The sequence below is a fragment of the Rhinoraja longicauda genome, chromosome 21, assembly GCF_053455715.1.
Source record: "Rhinoraja longicauda isolate Sanriku21f chromosome 21, sRhiLon1.1, whole genome shotgun sequence".
Classification (NCBI taxonomy): domain Eukaryota; kingdom Metazoa; phylum Chordata; class Chondrichthyes; order Rajiformes; family Arhynchobatidae; genus Rhinoraja; species Rhinoraja longicauda.
The window spans coordinates 25713414-25732892 of NC_135973.1; the positions used below are offsets into that span (position 1 = coordinate 25713414).

At 43.1% G+C, this 19479-nt stretch overlaps 1 protein-coding gene across 4 annotated transcripts in view; it reads left to right on the top strand.

The window, feature by feature from the left end:
- Positions 1-19479, top strand: part of parn (poly(A)-specific ribonuclease (deadenylation nuclease)) — a 127654-nt gene that overhangs the window by 94589 nt on the left and 13586 nt on the right. For 3 of the 4 annotated variants that reach the window (XM_078418153.1, XM_078418154.1, XM_078418156.1), the window contains exons 22-23: positions 3042-3231; positions 7964-8029. In XM_078418153.1, the coding sequence (XP_078274279.1) occupies positions 3042-3231; positions 7964-8029 (256 nt within the window). The remainder of the gene's footprint in view (positions 1-3041; positions 3232-7963; positions 8030-19479) is intronic. The other variant, XM_078418155.1, reaches the window with a different exon arrangement.

A 19479-nucleotide genomic window follows, 5' to 3' on the forward strand; every position in this document is an offset into this window, starting at 1 on the left:
TCGTGCAAGAGTCTATATCACCATCAGTAGGAGAAGTGAACTTGCCGAGAGAGGTTTAGAGGGATATATGGGCCAAACATGAGCAAGTGGGGCTAGTTTAGATAGGGCAACTTGGTCGGCAGGGACAAGTTGGGCCAAAGGGCTTGTTTCTGTACTGTATGACTCAACGCAAAGAGCTTGCTCAGATCATCTCCAGCAGATGTGCAGAGCTGGATAGCTATAAGAATAGAGAATCAGACAATTGAGGGGTTTTCTGCTGATGAGTGGAATTAATTCCGAGGGGCCAAAAGATAAGCAATGCATTTACTCAGTGTTATTAGAAAATGGGATGAAAGCAGAAGAATGGAGCGACTGGGCTTGTATACACTGAAATTTAGAAGGATGAGAGGGGATCTTATTGAAACATATAAGATTATTAAGGGAGTGGACACGCTAGAGGCAGGAAACATGTTCCCAATGTTGGGGGGGTCCTGAAGCTGGGGCCACAGTTTAAGAATAAGGGATAGGCCATTTAGAACGGAGATGAGGAAAAAAATCACTCAGAGTTGTAAATCTGTGGAATTCTCTGCCTCAGAAGGCAGTGGAGGCCAATTCTCTGGATGCCTTCAAGAGAGAGTTAGATAGAGCTCTTAAAGATAGCGGAGTCAAGGGATTTGGGGAGAAGGCAGGAACGGGGTACTGATTGTGGATGATCAGCCATGATCACAGTGAATGGTGGTGCTGGCTTGAAGGGCCGAATGGCCCACTCCTGTATCTATTGTCTAAGAACAGTGGAGAAATTTCCGACAATGGTGTAAAAAAAAAAGTGAAAAGACCCAACTACAGCAGAGGGATCTAGGAGCACAGGTGCATGGTTCCTTGAAGGTTGAGCCGCAGGTAGATAATGTGGTCAAAAAGGCTTTTGGCAATTTGCCCTTCATCAGTCAGAGTATTGAGTATAAAAGTTGGGAGGTCATGTTGCAGTTGTATAAGACGTTGGTGAGACTGCATTTAGAATATTATGTTCAGCTCTGGGCACCATGTTATTGGAAAGATATTGTCAAGCTTGAAAGGGTTCAGAAAAGATTGACGAGGATGTTGCCAGGATTAGAGGGCGTGCGTTATAGGGAGAGGTTGAGTAGGCTGGGTCTCTATTCCATGGAGTGCAGGAGGATGAGGGGAGATCTTATAGAGGTGTACAAAATCATGAGAGGAATAGATCGGGTAGATGCACAGTCCTTTGCCCAGAGTAGGGGAATCGAGGACCAGAGGACATAGGTTCCAGGTGAAGGGGAAAAGATTTAATGGGAATCCGTGGAGTAACTTTTTCACACAAAGTGTGGTGGGTCTATGGTACAAGCTGCCAGAGAAGGTAGTTGAGGCTGGGACTATCCCATTGTTTAAGAAACAATTAGACAGGTAGATGGATAGGACAGGTTTAGAGGGATATGGACCAAGCACAGGCAAGTGGGACTAGTGTAGCTGGGACATTGTTGGCTGATGTTGGCGAGTTGGGCCGAAGCGCCTGTTTCCACACTGTGTCACTCTATGACTGATGGAAATAAGAGAAATTATCTGGTTGGGCACAGATGTAACATGCATGCAAAAGTGTGATCCATTGTATTATATGATGGTGCCCAACATAAGCAACCCTTTGTTTGCTCATCACAGAAGTGTATCTGCATCTCGCATTACAATCACTCCACTCTTTTAAATCTCTACTCCAACAGCAGCATTTCTTACATTAACTATGCTTCACATTATTCCCTTTATCGTGTATCTGCACACTGTGAATGGGTCGACTAAGTGACAAAGGCTAACAGGTGAAAAGGAGACACAACAAAAGCTTTTCACTCTACATTGGTACATGTGACAACAAACTAAACTCAACCTCAGTGGGCTCAGAATTGTGGGACACAGATGGCAGGGTTGAGTGCCCCATCCACAACTGCAAGGTGTGAAACCACATTAATTGAAGGAGGATATCTCGGATGTCCTCGAATGGAAAGTCTTAACATGGGGGCAGATGCAGCAGAGGCAGAGAAATTGAGAGCAAGGTGTGGTGTCCTTGCAAGAGCCAGAATGAGGGCTTACATTGTCAAGGTCTTTATGATGTATCGTAATATTAATACTGAGCCCACTGAGTTTGAGTTCAGTTTATTGTCACATGTACCAATGTAGAGTGAAAAGCTTTTGTTGTGCACTAACCATATGGCTAACCATATTGTGAATTACAATCGACCCACTTTTATGTCCTTGGCCTCCTCCATTGCCAGACTTGGACAACAGGCAAACTAGAGGAACAGTGCCTGGTATTCCGCTTGAGAAGCTTGCATCCCAATGGTATGAACGTTGAATTCTCCAATTTTAAGTAATGGCCACTCCCTCCCTGGACACACACTTTTTTCCCACCATCTCCCCAGCTACCCTCCTCCATACAGTCATGGCCCATTGCCCGAGTTGCTCATTTCCCTTTTATCCCTCTCCCATCTTCCCTCTCCCCATCTATTTCTACCTATATCCTTCCCTCTGGTTTTTCATTTCTTCTCTTCTTTCCTCCTCTAACACCCTTTTGTCTCCTTTTCACCTGTTAGCCTTTGTCACTTACTCTATCCATCTGCCAATCAACCACTCATCCATATCCATCCATCACTTGCCTGGCTTAGCCCCATCCCACTTTCCTTTTCCAGCTTTCTCCTCCCTATTCCAAAGGGTCTGAAGAAGGGTCCTGACCTGAAATGGCATCACCTGTCCATTTCCTCCACTGGTGCTACCCAAGCTGCTGAATTTCTTTCGCCAGCACATTATGTTTTGCTTATGAAATCATCGAGGTCTGTTCTGTTTCCGTTAAGTCTCATTTTCATATTAGCAAGGATATGCAAAACCTTTAAATAAAAGAACTCTCAGCACCTGGTAGTTTTAACATCGGGTCATGAATTCAGAGTGGTAAAAGCTCAAAGTTTAATGGCTTCGTACATACTCTCTTGCCTTGACACTTGTTGGGTGATAATGTTTTTCTGTGCCTGATTCTCCAAATTCTCTTACCTGTGCCTCCTCCACAGCTGTAAACACCAGTAGGTATGCAGAGAGCTACCGGATCCAGACTTATGCAGAGTATGTTGAGAAGAAGCAAGAAGACAAGCACATCAAGCGGAAGTGGACAGAGGAGAGCTGGCGGGAAGTGGAAAGGAAGAGACTAAAAACCCAGTACACTCCTCAGCCATATCTTAGCCAGATGTTTGATTTAAACAGGTGAGTGTTAACAAATTCAACCACTGGCTGCATTTGAACGTAAATCCACAGCATCATGAACAATAGTAGAGTACAAGGAACCGCAGATGCTGGTTTACAAACAAAAACACACAAAATGCTGGATTAACTCTATGCTTCAGGCAGCATCTCTGGATAATATAGATGACGTTTCAGGTCTGGACCCTTCTTCAGACTGACATTTTGGGTCGGGACCCTTCTCAGATTTTTCCCATAGTAGTAGGTTCTTCCCACAAGTGGTAGATTTGAATAGTAGATTCTTCCCATTGTTTTCTGTAATGGAATAATTAACAGCATCTAGGGAGGAAATAAGAATCTACAATAGAAGCAGGAGAAGGCTCTTTGGCCCTACCTTGCTTGTTTCACCATCCGAAGGATCATGGCTGATCTTTTCCTCATAACCACTTTACTGTGCTAACCACAACCCATTATGCCATCAGTTCTACCAGTAGAGGCAGAATCATAGTCGTACAGTGTGGAAAACCCTTCAGCCCAACTTGCCCACACCGACCAACATGCCCCATCTACACTAGTCCCACCTACCTGCACTTGCCCCTTAACCCTCTAAACCTACCCTATCCATGTACTTCTCCAAACGTCTTTTAAATGTTATGATAGTACCCACCTCAACTACTTCCTCCAGCTGCTCGATCCATATACCCACCTCACTTTGTATTTTTAGAAAATACTAGACCAAGTGGACCTGTTGGGCCCAAACCTCACCTGCATTGGTGCAGCACCCTCCCCCTCTGAGATAGATTTAAACTTTAAAATGTGAATAACTTTAAAAATATAACACTGATTTCAATAAAACTTTCCATTAGCACCAAAGGGACAATGGTGTGTAAGGTGGGCCTAAAATTGTCACGCTATTGTGTACCATTTTGGCTGTAGTTCAGGAACAAACAAACAAGAGTTTTAGTATATAGATGGGAAAGAGAGAAGTTACATCTCGGGTTCCTATTAAATCTTCCCCCCTCACCTTAACCTCTGTCCTCTGGTTCTCGATTTTCTCTATGGGAAAAGGTGTATGTGTATTTACCCAATCTATTCCTCTCATGATTTTGAACATCTCTATAAGATTACACCTCATCCTCCTGACTCCAAGGAATAAAGTCTTAACCTGTTCAGCCTCTCCCTATAACTCAGGCCTTTGAGTCCTGGCAACAATCCTTGTGAATCCTTTCTGCACCCTTTCCAGCTTGACAACATCTTTCCTACAACATAATCCTTTGATGCTTTTAACATCCAAAAATCCATCAGTTTTGGCAATTTGAGGGCTTAGTTAAAGAATTTCAAATCTGAACAAATTCCTCCATCTCAGTCCTGAATTGCTGGCCCTTTATTTTCAGTGTGTTATCCCTGGTTGTAGGCAATAAAAACGTCATCTGCATCTACCCTGTCAATCCCCTAAATAATTTAATATGCTTCAATGAGATTAGTTCTTATTCTTCCAAGGTTTTCCTGGATAGAGTGGACATGAGAGGATGTTTCCACTAGTGGGACAGTCAAGGACCGGATGCCATAGCCTGAGAATGAAAGGGCGGACCTTTAGAAAGAAGAGGAAGGATTTCTTTAATCAGAGGGTGAATCTGTGGAATTCATTGCCACAGAAGGATGTGCAGGCCAAGTCAATAGATATTTTTAAGGTGGAGATTGCTAGGTTCTTGATTGTCAAGGGGTTGCGGGGAGAAGGCAGGAGAATGATGGGGTTGAGAGGGAAAGATAGATCAACCTTGATTGAATGGCGTAGACGTTGGGGCGAATGGCCTCATTCTGCTCCTATGACATGAATTTATTTGCTTTCAGTATCAATCTAAGAAAGCATATTTACATGGGTAAATGTGCCTTAGGGTGCCAACATCCTTGTTTGGTGAATGAATTGCCCAGAGTCATTAGTAATTGGATTTCTGTAAATTGAGATGAAAACATTCAGTTGCAGGTCTTGTATTTTTAATTACTAAAATTGCAACTTACGGTTTTAAATTTCCAGTGTGAGACACTTGACTCAAAACCATATTTCAAAATGGACGTGTTCCATGAATGCTCTCCTGCATTGCTAGTTATAGTAATCATTGTCTTTCGGAATATAGAATGCAAAACCATAAAGGGAATATGAGCAAGGGGAATACAAAAGCAATTTAACTTGGCTCTTCTGACACATTTGTACTTTCTAATTAAACATGTAGCTTGGAAAATGTTAACTTGTCAACAGTGTGAGTGATTAATAGTTGTATTGGAAGAACTTGGGACTTCACTGAAATGGCTGAGGTAGAATCTGATTTAAAATAAAATCCCCTAAATTAATTATGCTCTAATTTGAATTCACAGTTTGCAAAGCTGACAAAATGTTATGAATCATTTTTATGAAGTCATTTTTTTTACAAATAACTCTTATTTGCCAGTTTGAAGTTAAAAAGGGTGGGTATAGAAAGTGAGCATGCTTGTAAGATGCAACTTGAGGCTTTTGCTTGTGGGTATGACTTGTATTTTGGGGTTATTTCTGCACAGGAATACGTTGGCAATTTTTCAATAAGTTTTGATGTTTTGATTTTCAAGACATGACATTCGGGTAGTAATCTATATTGTCTAGTGTGAAGCAGTAATTGTCACTTGAATGGTTTATAGTTGCCTGCAGAATTCAGTGTCCACTTTCTTCAGTTGCTTCATGTTGGTAACTTGTGCCTTAATTCTCTCAAATGGGAATATTTAAATAAATGTAAATCAACATGTTGGTTTTAGTTCTCTTCTGAATGAATCCCAGCATAAATGCACCTACTATAGACAGCAGTATGGTATTAAAGTTGTGGCCATGGCAATCCATCCAAGTCATTAAACTGTTAAGTATTTGTGAGTTGAGGTAGATTTGTTGCAGCCACCAAATCATGTTGAGTTCATTGTCATATGCCCAAATATGGTGAGGTACAGGTACAATGAAAATCTAGTTTGCAGCAGCATTACAGGCACGTAGACTTGGACAACGCATAAATTACGCGTAAATTGCACAAAGAGAAAAGACTGGAATTAAAACATTAGTGCAAAACAGATTTAGCAAAAAAAAGTTAATGTAGTGCACGAGGTTCTACTGTATTCTGCTGTCGAGGTAGGATTAGTGTTGTGCAATTTGGCTCAAGAATCTGAAAGTTGCAGGAATATAGTTGTTTCTAAACCTGGTGATGTAGGACATCAGGCTTCTCTACCATATGCCTAGTGGTAATGGGGTGAAGTGGGGGGATTCTTGATGGTAGATGCCACCTTCTTGAGCCATTGCCTCGTGTAGATGCTTTTGATGGAAGGGAGGGATATGGCCATGATGGACAGGGCTGCGTCAACCACTCTCTGCACCTTCATGTGTTCCTGTGTGTTGGCATTGCCATGCCAGGCCATCATGCAGCCCGTCACGATACTTATTACCAAAATTGAGACTTGAGAATTGAATGAAGATTTGTTTTGTGGAGTGAATAATCTCTTTTAAGAAGACCAAATGCAGTATTTGATGAGAATTCAGTGCAGTGTCAAAAGTTGCTGGAATTAAGGTGTGGAATCTGCCATGATCTTGTTTAGATAGTGGGGCAGGTTCAAATGGTCATCGTTCCATACTCCTGATTTCCAATGTTTCTGTCATTTACCAGTGATTTCCCCTTTGGTGCTTGGTGTGAAACGTGTACTATTAGAGGCTTTCCATTGCATGCCTCTTCACATATTTTCCCATGAGAGAAGAAATGAATCTGAAGCAGTCAATCTTGTATAGATAATTTTATAGCCCTGTCAAACATAGAGTATAGAAAAGTACAGCAAAAGATCAGGCCTCTCAGTCTGCCGTGTCTTTCCCCAACATAATGCCAAGATAAACTAATCTCACCTGCCTGCATATGATTTACATCTCTTCATTCCCTGCAAATCCATGAGCCTATCTAAAAGCCTCTTAAGCACCACCATTGTATCTGTTTTCACCACCACCCCTGGCAGCGCATTTAATGCACCCAGCATTCTCTATATGGAAAAAAAAGCTTACTCTGCCCATCTCCTTTCAACTTCCCCCCCCTTATCTTAAAGCTATACCCTCTAGTCTTTAATATTCGGGACATTTTTAGTGTGGAGATTAATAGGTTCTTGAATATTAAGGGCGTCAAACGTTAAGGGGAGAAGATAGGAGAATAGGGTTCACTGGAAAATACATCAGCCACGATCAAAAGGCAATGCAGATTCAATGGGCCGAATGGCCTAATTCTGCTCCTATGCCTTATGGTCTTTTTCCATCTTGGGTGGTTAAATATTCCGCTGGCTTCCCTGTCTATGCCAAATTGGAAGTTTACCACTTTTATTTATGCATGTAATGCAAGGAAAAGTGATATTCTAACCTGCTACAGAAAAATGTTGTTTTCAAGTGTTCACAACAAGTACATTCTCACTTACACAATATACGTATCACTGTTTAAAATCTAAAACGTCGGTCCTTGTATCTGTCTTTGAGTTTATTTTCTGTCATTATTTTCTGATTTCCCCCTTAAGCTTCTACTTGAACTTCTAAACTTTCGATGCTGTGCATGCCTTCACTCCTGCATCTTGGTTACCAATGCCCTGCAGCTAAAAATCTGTTGCCTCAGCAAGTGTCTTTGCTCTTTTGACTGTTTTAACTTTCAAACAAGTCAGAGATACTAATTCTAGATTGTCCTCTGACATTCCCACTCTTTGTAAATTAATTTATCAACAGTCATTCGCAACTGAAACAAAAAGTGCTGGAAACGTTCCAAGTGAAAGATGCTTCATTAGAACTGGGGTAAGTTCTTTCTTCTACACATCGGATTAGCACTAACACATCCTAACTTAGTCATAGATAGAGCCGTATCGCGTGGAAACAGGTGCTTCGGCCCATCTTGCCCACGCCATCCAACATGCCCATGCCGACCAACATGTCCACGCCAACCAACATGCCCCATCTGAACTACCCCCACCTGCAGGTGAGGCCCATATCCCTCTAAACCCTTCCTACCTGTCCCAATGCCTCTTAAACGTTATGATAGTATGTGCCTCAACCACACCTCCAGCAGATCGTTCCATTCTTTGTGTGCAGATAAATAAATAGATAAATTTACCCCTCAGGTTATTATTAAATCTTTCTCACCTCACCTTAAACCTTAGGTTCTTGATTCCCCTACTCTGGGCAAAAGACTCTTCATTTACCTGATCTACTCTCACGATCTTGTACACCTCTATAAGATCAACCCATGAAACCAAGGAATAAAATCTTAGCCTGCTCAAGCTCTCCCTGTAGCTCAGGTCCTAGAGTCCTTCAACCTCCTCATAAATCTTCTTTGCACACTTTCCAGCTTGACAACATTCCTATAACATAGTGACCAAAACAGAACACGATACTCTAAATGTAGCTTCACCAACGACTTGTACAACTGTAACATGACCTCCCAACTTCTATGCTCAATACTCTGACTGATGAAGGCCTATGTGCTGAAAGGCTTTTTGCCCACCCTATCTATCATTTTAAAGTAACTACACTCCTAGATCTCTCTGCTCTGCAGCACTCCCCAGAGCCCTGCCATTCACTGTGTAGGTCCTTGTTAGACTTTCCAAAAGACAACGCCTCGCACTTCTCTGTATTAAATTTTATCAACCATTCCTTAACCCAAATGCCCAACCGAACAAGATCCTGCTGCAATTTTTGACAACTATACAATACAACCCACTTTAGTGTCATTTGGAAACTTGCTACGCCTGCTTTGTACATTCTCATCCAAATCAAGGATAGAGATGACAAACCGCAGTCGGTCAAGCAGTGCTCACCGTTAGTCACAGGCCTCCAGTCCAAATAAGCAACCTTCCACCATCACCCTCTGCTTCCTTCCATGAAGCCAATTTTCTATCCAGTCAGCTATCTCTGCTTGGTTCCTGTGCGATCTAACATTCCAGAGCAGCCTTCCATGCGGAATCTTGTCAACTGCTCTGCTGGAATACATACATACAATGCCTACAGCTCTGCCCTCATCAACCTTTTTGGTCATATCTTCAAAAATAAAGCTCTGATGTGAGACACTACCCCCCCCCCCCCCCCAAACGTATGGCCCTTGTTCATTAAAATACGCGTATATATGATTCCTCAGAATACCCTAGTAACTTTCCAACCACATGTTAGACTTGAAGTAACTTGAGTTAAGTAGGACGGCACAGTGGCACACCGGTTGAGCTGCTGCGTCACAGCGCCAGTGACGCAAGTTCAATCCTGACCTCTGGTGCTGTCTGTGTGGGTTTACATGGTGTCCCCGTGACTGCATGGGTTTTCTGTGGGTGCTCACATTTCCTCTCGTGTCCCAAAGATGTGTGGGATTGTCTGTTTATTAACCTCTCTAAATAGCCTCTAGCATGTAGGAAACGCGTGCAAAAGTGGCATAAAATAAAGCTGGTGTGAACTGGTGATTAATGGTACGCATAGACTTGGTGGGCCAAAGGGCCTGTTTCCTTGCTGTATCTCTAAATCGAACACTAAACCTGACCATCTCGAAGGTATTTATTCACAAAATGCTGGAGTAACTCAACAGGTCAGGCAGCATCTCAGGAGAGAAGGAATGGGTGACGTTTCGGGTCGAGACCCTTCTTCAGAATGATGTCAGGGGGGCGGGACAAGGGAAGGATATAGGTGGAGACAGGAAGACAGTGGGAGATCTGGGAGGGGAAGAGAGGGACAGAGGAACTATCTAAAGTTGGAGAAGTCAATGTTCATACCGCTGGGCTGCAAGCTGCCCAGGCGAAATATGAGGTGCTGTTCCTCCAATTTCCGGTGGGCCTCACTATGGCACTGGAGGAGACCTTTTCAAAATGTGGTCGTAGAGCAGGAGGGCAGGAGAAATCACAGAGGGGGAGCAGTGAGAGAGTATGGAACGTTGCCTATCCATTCTCCCCAAAGAACTCGCAGGACAGGCCTGCGAGTTCTTCTAGCGCTTCATGTTTTGCTCAAGATTCCACTATCCCTTGTCTCCAGACATTAATACTGGTGATCTACATTGAAGATACACACAAAATGCTAGAGTAACTCAGCAGGACAGGCAGCATCTCTGGATGGAAGGAATGGGTGACGTTTCGGGTCTTCAGACTGAGTCGGGAGAGGGAGAAGCAGAGATAAAGAATGTAAGGTGTGAAAACAAGACTTCAAAGGGGATGCTGATGAAGGAAAATGTAGAATAGATAATTGTTAGCTTAGGGGAAGGTGACAACGAAGCATCCAACGATAAAATGATAATCTACATTGCTCTACATCCTTCATCTTTTGTTCTGTCTACAGCACCTGGGAGGGTACAGTTGGGGGCTTTGGGATCTGTTCCATCCTTGCAGATTTTGCATTTATATTTAATCTTATCCCTGTGCAATGTCGAATATACATACGACATATCAAAGGTGTGCTTGCTTTTCTAGTGCCTGAGGAGTGTTGAGCTTTCCACTATTGAAAGTGGTTAAAATGAGCACAGCAAATAAAAGGGTAGTATTGTTTTTAGTTATCTTACAGCAGCACGATGGTGCAGCAGTAGAGTTGTTGCCTTGCACTGCCAGAGACCCGGGTTTGATCCTGATCATGGGTGCTGCCTGTACGGAGATTGTACGTTCTCACCGTGACCACATGGTTTTTCTCCGGGTGCTCCGGTTTCCTCCCACACTCCAAAGGCTTACACGTTTGTAGCTTAATTGGTTTCAGTAAAGTGTAAATTGTCCCTAGCATGCAGGATAGTGCTAGTGTACGGGGATAGCTGGTGGGCCGAAGGGCCTATTTCCACACTGCATCACTAAACTGAACTGACAACTAATCCAAAGATAGACAAAATGCTGGGGAGAAGGAATGGGTGATGTTTCGGGTCGAGGCTCTTCTTCAGACTGAAGGCATGGAAACGGGAGATATAGACGATGTCGAGAGATATAGAACAATGAATGAAAGCCATGCAAAAAAGTAACAATGATAAAGGAATCAGGCTGTTTTCTGGGTGAACATAAGAAGCTGGTTTGGGTGGGGGGCGGGATGGAGAGAGAGGGAATACAGGGTCTTCTTGAAGTTGGAGAAATTAATATTCATAACATTGGGTGGTAAGCTGCCCAAGCGAAATATGAGATGCTGTTCCTCCAATTTGTGTTTAGCCTCATTCTGACAATGGAGGAGGCCTAGGACAGAAAGGTCAGTGCGGGAATGGGAAGGGGAATTAAAGTGTTTAGCAATCGGGAGATCACGTACGTCCAGGTGGAAGGTGTTCAGCTAAACAATCGCCCAGTCTACGTTTGGTCTCTCTGATGTATACATCAGACCAAACTCTAGTTCTGCCTGTCAGTGTGTGGCCTATATGCCTCTGAACCTTTCCTATCAATGAACCTGGCCAAAAGAGGCAAAGTCATTGGGTATTTTTAAGGTGCAGATTGACAGATTCTTGATTAGTAAGGGTGTCAAAGGTTATGGGCAATAGGCAGGAGAGGAAAATATAGATCAGCCATGATTGAATGGCGGAGTACACCTAATATGTAAGGAACTGCAGATGCTGGTTTAAACCGAAGATAGACACAAAATGCTGGAGTAACTCAGCGGGACAGGCAGCATCCCATTCCTTCTCTCCAGAGATGCTGCCTGTCCCGCTGAGTTGCTCCAGCTTTTTGTGTCTATCGGCGGAGTAGACCTAATGGGCTGAATGGCTTAATTCTGCTCCTATAACTTATGAACATATTACAAACGGTTGCACTCAAGTAGTAGCTCTGCATTCTGTATAGCTTTGTGGTCTAGCATTTGGACAGCGGAACCCCTTAACTACAGCTCCTGGCACAATATCAATCTTGTGCGCTCTCTCTCTATCTCTCCCCTGTTTGATGAATTTTGTTTGGAGAATACTTCATCTCTAACTCCAGATAATTCTAACCAGAACATGCCACAGTGAACTATCAGGATGCTCCGTCTATGACTTGTGCAAGTTTCCCCCCATTCTCTCTGCCCACCTTATAATCCAGCTTCAACGGTTTGATTGGCACAACCTTCCATTTTGATGGTTCTATCTCCTGTTTGTACTCTGCTGCAATTTTGAAGTCCCAGCTGTTGCACAACAAAAGATGCTTTGATGGAAGAATGCTTGCAATTCGAAGCAATCTAAACTCAACAACAAATACTTCCCCTGATGTTTACTTTACCAAATGTATGCTGAGGTCAGAGCAGGACATGGTGGAGTCGTCATCTTATCTATGTGCTAACTTAATACTTTGCTGAGAATTGTCACACAGCAGGGATCCAGAAGAAGTTTGTGCTGGCATAAACAAATACTTCAGAATTTCCCTTTCCAGCTTCCTTCCTGTTTGAAAACTTTCTACGGCACTGGTCAGACCGCATTGGAATATTCAGCCATGTGAATTTTCTGCGTTTCCGCGTTTTTTAAGTCCATTTTCCGCCCTTTTTGCATGATTTCAGCGTTTTTCACTTTGCCAAAATCGCGTTTACCAACGGAGAAATCGGATCGAAAAAAAGAAAGAGAGAAAAAAAAAGAAAATCTCAACCAGGGTTCCCCGAAACTAGGGTTCTGCTAGAGGTTGCTAGGGGTTCAGCGAGAAATAGCCGCTAATCATTGAAATCCGGACAAAATTACGAGAGCCCACTTGAAATCCACCCGCCCTGGAAGTCTCCTTGAAAATGTGGCACATAGGCTGGGCAAGGCAGCCAATCTCGACCTCATCGGGACTTCCACGGCCGATTAGTGGATTGAATTTGTAACCTGCGGCCGGGGCTCTGGAACTCCAGCCCAGCTGGAGCCAGCACATCTACCCCCTTAGCCAACTTCCTTGGCCGGCTGGATAAACCAGCAAAGCTCTGGAACCAAGAGTGCTAGAAAATCTGTGGTGGAACTGTAAAGAGTAATATTAAATTTTAGTGCAAGATTATATAACTAAATGAATTAAAATAATAATGTTATTAGTATACAGTGACATTCACATTATTTTGTAATGTCCGTTTTTACTTTGAAATGCACTGAGAGGCTTGAAACTGGTAATTTTGTGTGTAAAATTTCCAAAAAACCCTCCAATTTTTTTACCCCCGCGGTACATCTCGCGCAAACGCTCGGCCCTTTTCCTCTTTTTTTTTTACCTCACTCACATGCCTGAATATTGTAACCAGTTTTGAGCCCCATATCGGAGGAAGGATGTGCTGGGGTTAAAACAGGGTCTCGAGGAGGTTTACGAGAATGATTCCTGGAATGATTGGATTAACGAATGATGAGCGATTGACGGCACTCTAACTTTAGATAACTCCTCTGTCCCTCTCTTCCCCCCCTTCCCAGTTCTCCCACTGTCTTCCAGTCTCCAACTACATCCTTTCTTTGTCCCGTCCCCTCCCCTGACATCAGTCTGAAGAGGGGTTTGACCCGAAATGTCACCCATTCCTTCTCTCCTGAGATGCTCCAGTTTTTTGTGATACCTTCGATGGCACTGGATCTGTACTTGCTGGAGTTTAGAAGGATGAGGCGGGGAGCTCATTGAAGTTTGCTGAACAATAAAGGGTACTGTTTCAGAATAAAAGGACGTACCTTTAGAAAGGAGGTGAGGAGGAATTTCTTTAGTCAGAGGGTGCTGAATCTGTGGAACTCATTGCCACAGCCGGCTGTGGAGGCCGTCAATGGATATTTTTAAAGCGGAGATTGATAGATTCTTGATTAGTACGGGTGTCAGGAGTTATGGTGAGAAGGCAGAAGAACGGGGCTGAGGGAGAGATCGATCAGCCATAAATGAATGGAGTAGACTTGATGGGCTGAATGGCCTATATCTGCTCCAATAACATGAAAAAAGTTCAGCATTTACAGTGGATTCCCCTCAATACCTTGTTTAGGAATTACAGTCAATTTTTCAATCAGCTCACGTGCTTTATTACTATAGGTATCTTAATACTGAAATACAGCAAGTGAATAGGAAAGTGAACAATGTTGTTGATTATGGTGAGGGTATTTGAATACAACGGATGCTGCCTGATCTCCTGTGTTCAATGCAAGATTCTAGCAACTGCAGTTTCTTTGTGTCTATGGCATTGGTTTCTTTATTTAAGGAAGCATGTGAAGGCACTGGATGTAGTTCATCTCATATCTGGAATGGATATTTGTCTTCTGTGGAGTGGTTGGACACGTTAGACTTGTATTTGTTGGATGTTTGAAGAGTCTCTGATGGCATGGTGGCACAGCGGTAGAGTTGCTGCCTTACAGCGCCAGAGACCCTGGTTCAATCCTGACTACTGGTGCTGTCTGTATGGTGTTTGTGCATTCTCCCCATGACCCCGTGGGTCTTCTTTGAGTGCTACAGTTTCCTCCCATACGCCAAAGGCATGCATTTGTAGGTTAATTGGCATCGGTAAGTTGAAAAATTGTTCCTGGTGTGTAGGATAATGCTAGTGTATGGGGTGATCACCGGTCAGCGTGGTCTCAGTGGGCCGAAGGGCCTGATTCTGCGCTGTATCTCAAGTCTAAAGCATGATATAACTTGATTGAAATTCAAGTTCCTGTGTGGTTGTGACAGGATGGATGTGGCAGAGATGTTTCTTCTTGTGGAATAATTTGAAACAAGGGGTTCTTGTTTAAAAGTAAAGTTGCTCATTTAACTTCCCTCATAGCAAAGTCTTTCAATATTGTTAGGACTGACGATTCTTCATAAATGAAGGGATAAAGTTTATCCGGGATTGGCAGGAATATAATGACGAAGTTGTAATCGGATCAGCCATGGCATAGCAGGTTTGAAGGGCCAAATGGCTTATCCCTGCTCCCAATTTGTATGTTTGTACGAGCCACAGCTGCCACCTGTCAACAGAAGAAGAAAAATATCGACTGATATTCTGAGAAGAAAAATATAAAATGGTAGATACTTAAACGTGGCAATAATGGGTTAAGAATTTCTGCAAGTCCTTGCAGTGTACACTTTCCAAAAAAAAAAAGTTCTGGTGCTGGCTTAACACATTCTGTTAGTTGAGACTTGCAATATTACTGCAGCATATTTTAACACATTGTCTCCTATAAGCAGCAAGGAACAAAAAGCCTTTTTCTTGATTTTAAATTCACAAGATTTTCTAGCCTTGCTTCCACATTGGATTTAACCTGGGACGGGTCGAATAGATATGTCCGTTAGCACTTCAGGAGTCCAGTTGGTAATCCTCCAACACAGCATGAGCAGACTAACCCTCGAGGGAGGAAGCATTACACTGACACAGAATGCAGCCTGTGTTGGTAAAGTATTAAGATGTTCATCTGGTGCTTGGTTCAACTAGCTGCCGTTGATCCCGAGGCACTATTTGAGAAGAGAAGAGAGGAAATAGAACATCTGGATGATGGTGTGGCAAATTGGATTAGTAAATATGCAGATGATACTAAGATAGGTGGAGTAGTTGATAGTGAGGTAGATTTTCAAAGTCTACAGAGAGACTTGGGCCTTTTGGAAGGGTGGGCTGAAAGATGGCAGATGGAGTTTAATGCTGATAAGTGTGAGGTGCTGCATTTTGGTAGGACAAATCAAAATAGGACGTACAGGGTAAATGGTAGGGAATTGAGGAATGCAGTGGAACAGAGGGATCTGGGAATAACTGTGCATTGTTCCCTGAAGGTGGAATCTCATGTGGATAGGGTGGTGAAGAAGGCGTTTGGTATGCTTGCCTTTATAAATCAGAGCATCGAGTATAGAAGTTGGGATGTAATGTTGAAATTGTACAGGGCATTGGTGAGGCCAAATCTGGAGTATGGTGTGCAGTTCTGGTCGCCAAATTATAGGAAGGATGTCGACAAAATGGAGAGGGTACAGAGGAGATTTACTAGAATGTTGCCTGGGTTTCAGCACTTAGGCTACAGAGAGAGGTTGAACAGGTTGGGTCTTTATTCTTTGGAGCGTAGAAGGTTGAGGGGGGACTTGATAGAGGTTTTTAAAATTTTGAGAGGGACGGACAGAGTTGACGTGGGTAGGCTTTTCCCTTTGAGAGTGGGGAAGATTCCAACAAGGGGACATAGCTTCAGAATTGAGGGACAAAGGTTTAGGGGTAACATGAGGGGGAACTTCTTTACTCAGAGGGTTGTGGCTGTATGGAATGGGCTTCCGGTGGAAGTGGTGGAGGCTGGCTCGATTTTATTATTTAAGAGTAAATTGGATAGGTATATGGATAGGAGGGGATTGGAGGGTTATGGTCTGAGTGCAGGTAGATGAGACTAGGTCAGGGAGAATGGTCGGCGTGGACTGGTAGGGCCGGACAGGCCTGTTTCCATGCTGTAGTTGTTATATGTTATATGTTATAGAACAGTACAGCACGGAAAACAACATTTGTGCTGAACATGGTGCCAAGTTCAACTGATCTCATCTGCCTGTACATGATCTATTCTTACTATTCCTTGCACTTCCATGTGCGAATCTAAAAACTTCTTAAACGCCACTACCATATCTGCCTCCTCCACCACCACCACCTGTGACAATGCTTTCCAAGACCCCATCCCTTTTTGAACAAAAACTTGCCCTGCACATCTCCATTACACTTTCTGCCTCGCCTTATGCCCTCTAATGTTGGACTTTTCCACCTTGGGGGTGGGGGGGTTTTGACTGTCTACCCTATCTGTGCCTCTCATAATTTTATATACTATCAAGTCTCTTATCAACCTCTTACATTCCAGATAAAACATTCCACGTTTATACAACCCCTCTTGTAGCTGAAACCTTCTTAATCCAGGCATTATTCTGATAAACTGCCTTTGCACCCTCCCCAAAGCCTCCACATCCTTCCTCTAATGGGGCAACCAGAGCTGCACTCAATACTCCAAATGCAGCCTAACCAAAGCCTTATAGAGATGCCCTGATCCTCCAGCTAACATTCCTTCCTTGAGGTGCTTCATCTAAAAACGGTGATTTGTCATTAATCGCCGTCCTGCTTTGTCGAGCATTACTGATCTTAACAGCATTCTCGTGATTGCATAAGTTATGGCAACAGAGAGATTTCACACATGTTTTTATTATTTTGTTATACACCTACAGTGCTCAAAAAATCCTCCTGTGCCTGTGCAAATCATTTACTGATTTACTAATTCCTTAAGGGAATATAACGAAATTGGTTACAAAAAGTCTCTTAATGATTCAATTACTGACCGCAACCTTTGAAGTTTTAAGGAAAAGACGTAATTTGTTCTTATAATAACACAAAACATTAATTATAATAAAGTCCACTGGTATCCTCAGATGCCCATTGAACAAAAGCCACTGGCATCTAATTGCTTTTGCTAAATTTTCTTCCTCTCAATCTAGTTGGAATTGATCAGTTCTTGAATGGAGTACTTTTAGTTTAATTTGGAGATACAGTGTGGAAACAGGCCCTTCGGCCCACCGAGTCTGTGCCGACTAGCTATTTTCCCCAACACAAGCCCTATCCTACACATTAGGGACAATTTACAATTTTTACCTACAAACCTGTATTCCTGCAGACCTGTGTGGAATGTGGGAGGAAGCCCACGCGGTCACAGGGAGAACGTACAAACTCCATACAGATAGTACCCGTAGTCAGGATCAAATCCGGGCCTCTGGTGTTGTAAGGCAGCAACTCTACCGCTGCGCCACCTTGCCGCCCCTTACCTAAAAATAATGAATATATAGTACTTAAAAGTTCAGTCATATTGAAGCCAGTGGATCTTTTCAGTTCATTGCTCTGTACTGACTGGGGACTAGCAGAGTATTTTAAGCGTGGAACTGGGCACAGATATTATATATCAAATCCTAAGAAGAGATATTACCAGTGCGTATTTTTTCAATTTATTGGGGTTTTTTACAATCAAACCCTGATGCAATGACATGAAATATCCGTCCAGTGTAAGTGTGACTCCTGCAGTGCTAAGGAATAATGCAGAATATAGTAGTTTGTACTGGCTTTGGTGCTGATCTACAGCCAGAAGCTTTGCCTGCCAACTGGTGCAGCTTGTGAAACATGCGATTGGTCGTAGAACATGTTTTTGTAGCATCAGATACAACAATGTCGATGAGACCGAAGATAGACACAAAATGCTGGAATAACTCCGCGGGTCAGGCAGCATCTCTGCAGAAAAGGAAGAAGTGACGTTTCAGGTCGAGACCCTTCTTCAGACTGAGAATCAGGGGTGAGGGAAGCTGTCGATGAGACCATTCCAGCACCATTACACAATAGATGATGATTACCTTAAGATATCCAGAGCACCCCGGAGGAGAACAGTACTTTAAATGGAAGCTCCTATGCATATACACTGAATGCTGAAATGCATTCGCTCATGCTTTTCTGGTGTCTGAGACATTCCACGATCTATGTGTCACATTCACAAGATCACTTTGCTTATCCATTTTAGAGGAGTGCAGTTTGGAAACAAGGTTTCCAGCAAATCATTCAGGTAACTAACCTTGCTCCCTCTGAGTGTTAGCAGACTTTTAACCTGATTATTTTAGATTTATTATCACTACCAACGTACAGTGAAAAGTGGTGCAGCGGTAGTTGTTTCACAGCGCCAGAGACCCTTGTTCAATACTGACCTCTGATGCTGTTGTGTGGCGTTTGCTCATTCTCCCTGTGACTGAATGGGTTTTCTCCGGTTTCCTCCCACATCCCAAAGACATGCAGGCTTGTAGGTCCATTGGTTTCTGAAAACTGTCCCTCGTGTTTAGGATGGAACTAGTGTTTGGGTGACTGCTTGTTGGTCAGCATGAACTCGGTGTGCTGAAGGGTCTGTTTCCACGCTGTATTGCGAAATCTAAAAGGTGTGTTTTGCATGCTATCCAAGCAGATCAGATATACCCCACAAAACTACAATCAAGTCAAACTCGAGTACAATAGATAGAGCAAGAGGCACAAGGTGCAGAATATAGTTCTCAGCATTGTAGTGCATTAGTTCTATAGACAAAGTTCAATGTCCACAGTGGAGTATAGATGAATGTCTGAAGAAGGGTCTCGACCCGAAACATCACCCATTCCTTCTCTCGTGAGATGCTGCCTGACCTGCTGAGTTACTCCAGCATTTTGTGATACCTTAGATGAATAGGACAGTACCCTAGCTTACGGAAGGACCATTCAAAAGCCTGATAACGGGGGTAGAACCTGTTCCTAAGAATGTGATTAAGATTTACTGTAACAGAAAAATTGTTCTGTGCAAAGTAGTTGAGCAATTCATTAAAAATGTTCCCTAAATGTTTGGATTAAGAAGTCGTTTTCTTTTAATTCTTTAGTCGAAAGTTATTGGAGAGAAAAGG